General features: G+C 47.1%; 2 protein-coding genes across 2 annotated transcripts; both read left to right on the forward strand.

Annotated features, from left to right (window-relative positions):
* Positions 1 to 504: 504 nt before the first annotated feature.
* TbgDal_XI12970 (DNA topoisomerase II, putative) lies at positions 505 to 4,902 on the forward strand (the record flags this gene model as incomplete). The annotated part of the gene is made up of 1 exon (XM_011782140.1): positions 505 to 4,902. One exon carries the CDS (start codon positions 505 to 507, stop codon positions 4,900 to 4,902), a length of 4,398 nt encoding a protein of 1,465 aa, XP_011780442.1.
* An 851-nt stretch (positions 4,903 to 5,753) lies between these two features.
* On the forward strand, positions 5,754 to 7,805 carry TbgDal_XI12980 (hypothetical protein, conserved; the record flags this gene model as incomplete). The annotated part of the gene is made up of 1 exon (XM_011782141.1): positions 5,754 to 7,805. One exon carries the CDS (start codon positions 5,754 to 5,756, stop codon positions 7,803 to 7,805), a length of 2,052 nt encoding a protein of 683 aa, XP_011780443.1.
* Between the last annotated feature and the right edge of the window lie 74 nt (positions 7,806 to 7,879).

Genomic DNA, 7,879 nt, shown 5'->3' on the forward strand with positions numbered 1-7,879 from the left:
TACCAGTGACTGTTGTTTAAAAACAAAAAAGAAAAAGGCAAACAGTCGAACATACGAATCCATACACACACTTTATATTAATTTGAGTCCGACAGAAACCAGTGAAAGAAGGTGAAAAAAACAAAAAGTTGTTTGTGCACGTGAAAGAGGATATTGGAAAAAAAAAAGTAAAACAACAACCACAGTAACATCACCGAAAAAAAAAGGAGTAAGAATTGTACACAAAAAAAATTGGTGTGTTAGTGTGCGCATCTGTGGTTTTATATATACAAAAAAAAGTGGTTTGAAACGTTCATACCAAGTATTTTACACAGTATACACAAATATATACACGTATATACTCATTTATATATTATTTACCACGTGGTACGCATCATTTTATATCGCAATCCCATAATTTAAAATTTTTTTTCCAAACCACACATACACACAAACATAGACACTCGTCTTTACTGACTTGTGCTTTCCTTTTTGTTAATTTGTTTCACCACTTCACTTTTTCGCATGACAGAAATTTTGCTTCAACACGAAATAAATGTTGGGAGTGCTCAGTTGGGGAGGCAACTGAGTTTCTTCCAGCCGTGTGACGCGTGGGAGGAGGAAATCGGAACCGGGCCCGAAAGCACAATGTCGGGTCGCACCGTTGAGGAAATATACCAAAAGAAAACGCAGCATGAACATATCCTTGCCCGACCTGATATGTACATTGGTACAATCGAGCCTGTAACGGAGGATGTGTGGGTGTACGACGAGGCGGACAATGTGATGAAGCTGCGGAAGTGCACATGGACACCTGGTCTGTATAAAATATTCGACGAGATACTCGTTAATGCTGCAGACAATAAGGTACGTGATCCCCATGGGCAGACGACCATCAAAGTGTGGGTTGATGCCGCGAGGGGATTAGTGCGTGTGTACAACAATGGTGAGGGTATTCCCGTACAACGCCACCGGGAGCATGACTTATGGGTACCAGAGATGATATTTGGTCACCTGCTGACTTCGTCAAATTACGATGACACAGAGGCAAAGGTGACGGGTGGGAGGAACGGGTTTGGTGCGAAGCTGACGAACGTGTTTTCCACACGCTTTGAGGTGGAAACAGTTCACTCCCGGTCGCGTAAGAAGTTCTTCATGCGGTGGCGAAATAACATGCTGGAGAACGAGGAGGCTGTAATCACCCCTTGTGATGGTCCTGACTATACTGTTGTGACTTTCTACCCGGACTTCGAGAAGTTCAATTTGGAAGGTTTCACGGAGGACATGGTTCTCATCATGCAGCGTCGTGTGTATGATATAGCAGGCTGCACAGACAAGTCGTTGTGCTGCTACCTTAATGATACACGGATTGCATGCAGGTCCTTTCCCGAGTACGTAGATTTATATCCCACGATGGGTGAGGAACGTAAACCTTCTAGCTACTCCCGAGTAAATGACCGATGGGAAGTTTGTGTGCGTGTCTCAAATGTTGGGTTCCAGCAGGTGAGCTTCGTCAATTCGATTGCAACGACACGTGGCGGGACGCACGTGAAGTACATCGTGGATCAGATTATTGCTAAGGTGACAGATCAAGCGATGCGTAAAAGCAAGACGGAGGTGAAACCACACATGATCCGACCGCATCTTTTCATTTTCGTCAATTCACTAATTGAGAACCCCAGTTTTGATTCCCAAACAAAGGAGACGCTGAACACACCTAAAGCACGCTTCGGTTCTACTTGTGATCTCCCTGCGTCTTTGATTGACTGCGTGCTGAAGTCGAGTATCGTGGAGCGTGCGGTGGAGATGGCGAACAGCAGATTGAACCGTGAGATGGCCATGAAAATGCGCAACACGAATCGTAAACAGATATTGGGAATACCTAAGTTGGATGATGCGAATGAAGCTGGTGGAAAGTACAGCCAACGTTGCACCCTGATACTTACTGAGGGAGATTCCGCCAAGGCTCTCTGTACTGCTGGACTCGGTGTGAAAAATAGAGACTATTTCGGTGTTTTCCCACTTGCGGGTAAGCCACTCAATGTTCGTGATGTTTCGTTGAAGAAGGCGTCGGAAAACTCAGAGATTATTTCTATTTGTAAGATCATGGGCCTTGATTTTAACCAAAAGTATACGAGCACCGAAGGACTGCGGTATGGGCACCTGATGATTATGTCTGATCAGGATCACGATGGGTCACACATTAAGGGTCTCATCATCAATATGATTCATAATTATTGGCCTGACCTGCTGAAAGTGCCTGGCTTCCTCCAGCAGTTCATAACTCCCATTGTGAAGGCGCGCAAGAAGGGAAGAGGGAACAGTGACGAAGGTACTATTTCCTTCTTTTCCATGCCTGACTATTTCAAGTGGAAAAATGCGGTTGGCGAGGGCATTAGTGATTACGAGGTGAAGTATTACAAGGGTCTTGGTACCTCTAGTGCAAAGGAGGGTCGTGAGTACTTTGAGAACATTGACCGTCACCGACTAAACTTTGTATATGAAGATAGAAAGGATGATGATTCCATCGTGTTGGCCTTCGCGAAGGACAAGGTTGACGAGCGTAAGCGGTGGGTTATGGAAAGCATGTCCAGTGCCCGAAGATTCGAATCTTTGAGCTATAATGCTCGCGACGTATCCTACTCTGAATTTGTTCACAAAGAGCTTATTCTTTTTTCTGTCGCAGATTGTGAGCGGTCTATTCCCAGTGTTGTGGATGGTTTAAAACCTGGGCAGCGGAAGATAATGTTTTCAGCGTTTAAGCGTAATCTTGTTCGATCGCTTAAGGTTGCCCGGTTCGCTGGTTACGTCTCAGAGCACGCTGCATATCACCACGGCGAGCAGTCATTGGTTCAAACCATTGTTGGACTTGCACAGGATTACGTGGGTGCAAACAATGTCCCACTCCTCTACCGCGATGGTCAATTTGGTACAAGACTACAGGGAGGTAAGGACCATGCTGCGGGACGTTACATTTCCACCCGTCTCACTGACATTGCGCGTCGCATTTACCATCCCTCCGATGATTTTATTGTAGAATACAGGGATGACGATGGTCTTTCTGTGGAACCTTTTTACTATGTTCCTGTGATTCCTATGGTGCTTGTGAACGGGACTGCTGGTATTGGCACTGGTTTTGCTACGAACATACCCAACTATTCTCCCCTTGATGTCATTGACAACCTAAACCGTCTGCTCTCTGGGGAGGAATTGCAACCAATGAAACCATGGTATTTTGGATTCACCGGTACGATTGAGGAACGGGAGAAGGGTAAATTTGTGTCGTCTGGGTGTGCGACTGTGCGTCCTGATGGGGTGGTACACATCACGGAGCTTCCTATCGGCACGTGGACGCAGCAATATAAGAAGTTCTTGGAGGACCTTCGTGAACGCGAGATTGTTATACAGTACCGTGAGCACAATACAGATGTGACAGTTGACTTCGAAGTGTTCATTCATCCTGAAGTGCTGCGGCAGTGGGTAGCACAGGGGTGTGTAGAGGAACGTTTGCAGCTACGGGAATACATCCATGCGACGAACATCATTGCATTTGACCGAGAAGGGAAGATTACGAAATACCTTGATGCTGAGTCTGTACTGAAGGAGTTCTACCTGGTTCGTCTCGAGTACTACGCTCGCCGTCGTGAGTTCTTGCTGGAGCAATTGCAACGCGCGGCACTCAAGCTTGAGAATATGGTTCGTTTTGTGAATGAGGTTATTGATGGCACATTTATTGTTACACGGAGGAGCATGAAGGATGTGTTGAAGGACTTAAAGCAACGTGGATACACTCCCTTCCCCCCGCAGCAAAAGAAGAAGATGAGCTCCACCACTATCGTTGATGAGGAGGATAACGATGGTGCGCGTAAAATATTACCCGATGTTTTTGAGTTTGAAAGTGTTCCGTTGTGCGAGCAAGTAATTGGAAAAATGTTATGCACAGCTGAGCCGGAAGAGATTAATATGTGGAAAGGGGTCTTAGTTGAATATGACTACCTGCTCAGTCTAAGGATGGTGGACTTAACAGTGGAAATGGCTATGTACTTTCGTACAAAGAGGGAACAAATGCTGAATAAGCATAATTTTGTGCTGTCTGCTTCCTCGAAGGACTTGTGGCGTGAGGACTTGGATCTCCTGCGGTCCGATGTTGAGAAACTTTTTGACGAACGGAGAAGAGAGATTGCGCTGATCCAATGTAAGAAACTTGAGAAGAGGCAGTTTTTTGATGTTTCGCGGTTGCGTGTACCTCTGCTGTCGGATGCGGCGCGGAAAGCAGATCGTAGTTTAGCACTTCGACAGTCGAACTGTAAGCGTGAAATGTCTAGCAAATGTGCCAGTGAAAGTTTTGCCCTTTTGGTCGATGCGGGTGTTCGGGTTAGCGGGTTAACTGAAGGTTCTTCGATCTGTGATATAAACGAGGCAAGGAGGAAATATGGACACTCAGTCGCTGGAGGTAAAAGGAGGTTGGTGCGTCATGATGAGGTTAGTAAGCGTGGGAAATTTTCTTCCTGTGGGGATCAAAGACATGTTTCCCTTTCAGATGGCTCTGATACGGATGATTGTAGCATTGGGGCGCCGAGTGTTTCACCCTCCGATGCGACCCCGGCGACTCAAAAATCGAGGAAAATATCCGATTCTTCTTATGGGTTCGGTATCGAGGGCGAAGTGGATATATTTTTTGAAGATACCGTCGGGGAAGATTTTTCGGAGCCAGCGACGCAGGCTAACATTGTGCGTTCCAAGTCAGAATCACCAGTCCTCGACTTTTCAGCAGAATATGCAACCGAACCAAAAAGCAGGAAACGACCCCGTAGCATTAAGGACAACGATGAAAACACGTGTCCCTTTTACGTTGACGTGGTTGGTGAAGACGTGGAATATGACTCAGATCAATGCATTGGGTTTGATGCCTGCGTATTTTGAAAATTAATTTTTTTCTTTTTTACACGAATGTCTGTGTCCCCTCTCTTTTTTTCTTTTTTGGGAAGAGGATGTAAAAGAATAATTAACTACCTTTTGTTTTACCTATTCGGGTCTTTTTCTTTTCTTTTTTTTTTATAATTGTAAATTGAGCCCTTGAGTCTGGGTCGCAACCGGTTGTGTGCGCACGAGACATCAACTTATATGTGATGGCAAAACCGGGGCGTATGACCGAGGGGATAAAGGGGTATGATCTCGGAGGCTCCCAAAGGTAGGGATTTTTCCGGAGACTAAATATGTTTATTTTTGTGCTGTTTTGCTAGATTTTGGCTTCTTTTTTCTTTTTAATGTTTTTTCTTTGGTATTTTTCGTTTTGGGGGTTTCTTAATTTTGAGTACTTTGTATTTGGCCGTCTCTCACGGTGCATTTAGTAACTGCTCAGTTGCTGGTGCGCAGTGATCAATAACATTTTGTCCTCTGGAAACGGCAGTCGCTTCTTTTTTCTGTTCTCCTTTCTCTCTATATATATATGTATATTTCTCTCTTTTTTTTTTTAATATACTTTTACTGCTTATCCATAATTTTTTTGCTGGTTCTTCCTGAGAGTCGCGTCATCCACTTCCCATTGCTGTGTGGAGAGTGGACTGAACAGGTTACCGAGCGTTTGGTGCTAACACGGACTCAGTAGGAACTTTAAGCAAAGGAATAGCTTAGCAATACTAAGGAGCCAGGAAAAGGTGTGTGTGTGTGGGGACTGCGTTGGAGAGGAGAGGTATCGCCTGTGCAGGAGGTAGAGGATATAAGTGAGCGCTGAGACTGATATTGTTGCAACAGCCTCACACGAGAACGCGAAGATGGACATATCAGCCACGCGCCGTGGGGCAGATGCGGGTCGGAGGCGCCATGGCCCCCGGTTTCCTGTCATAATAGTTGGTGAGGTGTTTACGAATGCATCTGCACCGGTTCACCCTCTCTTTCCCGTGGCGCCCTCCGGAAAGTTGCCGTTCGCACTTCTACCCATTTGCAACACGCCCATAATTGACTACATTCTGGAGAACCTAGCAGAGAATGGAGTAGACGAGGTGTTTATTCTCTTTAACAGTGAATCAGTACCTCTCGTGCATTCTCATCTAAAGAACAACCGTACAGTGCGCGGCCGACCGTGGCTAGAATGCAAGGACATGAAGGTCCGTGTTGTAGAAAGCGTGCGCACAATGACACGCCTTTGTGACGTTACAGCAGAAATTGTGGAGCAAAACCTTGTTGAGCAGAACTCGTCTTTTCTCTTCGTTCCAATTGACTCCGTGGCAGTTTTCACTAACCTTCGCGGCCTCTTTCACATGCATTTGGAGCGTTCGCGGAACATAAAAAGCTACGCCGCCACTCTTGTCTGTACATCAGTTAAGGCTGCTCTCGAGGAGACTCTTCACAATGTGCTCGTCAACAATGCAGACAACACGGGGACTTCAGCTACACAGCAGCAACGGGAGCCATCGCCGGGTGGCGGATTCGGGCTCTACGCGTTAGAGCGTCGTCCCCTCCCGGCCCCAGCGCTCCCACCGAGTCCACTGACAATGTTTGCGATCCAGCAGTCAACAGGTGTGGTGCGAAGTATGACTCGACTCGAGCCGGCTGGGGAAACGTCAGAGCCAGTCCGAATGGAGTTCAGTAGCCGTGACCGCATTTCAGTGCGCAGCGACCTCGTACCAACAGGATTTTTATTCTGTTCGGGAGGGGCGTTATCCCTCTTCTCGTTTCCGATGGCTGACCAGCACGCGTTCCTAGTGGATTTACTCGCGAAGCACGAACTTTGGGGTAACGTCTTTGGTGTCGCGGAGGCGGTCGCACCAATGAGCGTTGTGCAGCCCATCAATAGCCTTCGGACGTATATTCAGGCAAATATCGATGTGTGTAACCGCCGATTTTTTCCACTTACACGGGAATATAGGTTCGTTGAGGATCGTGAATTATATGCTGCCTCCCCCCATCTCCCCAGTGTCTACTTGCATCAGTTAGGTGCCAAAGTGTTGGCAAACACCTGTGGTCCATGCGTAGTAGTGGGTGAGCATGTTGTTGTGCCGCCCAATGCCGTGGTGCGTGGTGCGGTACTGGGTAAGGGTGTTTCCATTGGAGATGGGGCGATAGTTGTTGGCTGCGTTCTTCTTGATGGTGCGGTAGTTGGCCGGAATTGCGTACTACGAAACTCACTCATTGGGCACAATACCAGGGTATCAGACAGGGCAGAAGTGCTGAATTGTATTGTCGGCGATGACTGTATTATCGGGAGTGCTGATGAAACTCATAAGGTTGTCGCGATCACTAGTAGCAGTAGCGACAGCAAAAATGAGGACAGCGCTAGTGTTAACACCGACGGAAGGTGTAGGAGCAATACGAATGGTGTCTACACCGCTCACCTTGCTGGAGATCAGGGAATTGTGCTTCATGACGTTGTTGTTGCGGTCTGTTCTGCTGTGGATACTGACGAGCGTGTTGTTGGTCGCGGGGGGCTTGGAAGGGTACTGCAGGGGCAGCACATTAACAGCATTGTCCCAACATCTGAACTCTTCTTGCGGGACCCCATTCCACGTAACGCGGATGATAGTGGCGTTGGTGATTCGGAAACGGACGATGACGATGATGACGGTGAAGGGACATTTGGTGAGGTGGTTCGTACTTTGTTAGACCAAGCGATAGGCCAACCGTCTCGCATGGAACACTGTGTGTTCCAAATGAAGAACAGTCGCCTCATATCCCACCCGACCTCCAGAAGAATGTGGCACCATAGACACGGCCCATATATAATCCATTACGAGGCATCACACGGAGGTCCGCGAGATACTGCGGTACACGGACAAACACATCGTCGTCACCTTTCACAATATAACTTACATTTGGAAAGGCGGTAACGGCAAACTGAAGCCAAAGGAAGGTCTTGCGGCTCATCACAAGCTCTGACTCAACTCCCCAGCTTCCACCCTCA

The sequence above is a fragment of the Trypanosoma brucei genome, chromosome 11, assembly GCF_000210295.1.
Source record: "Trypanosoma brucei gambiense DAL972 chromosome 11, complete sequence".
Taxonomy (NCBI): Eukaryota; Euglenozoa; class Kinetoplastea; order Trypanosomatida; family Trypanosomatidae; genus Trypanosoma; species Trypanosoma brucei.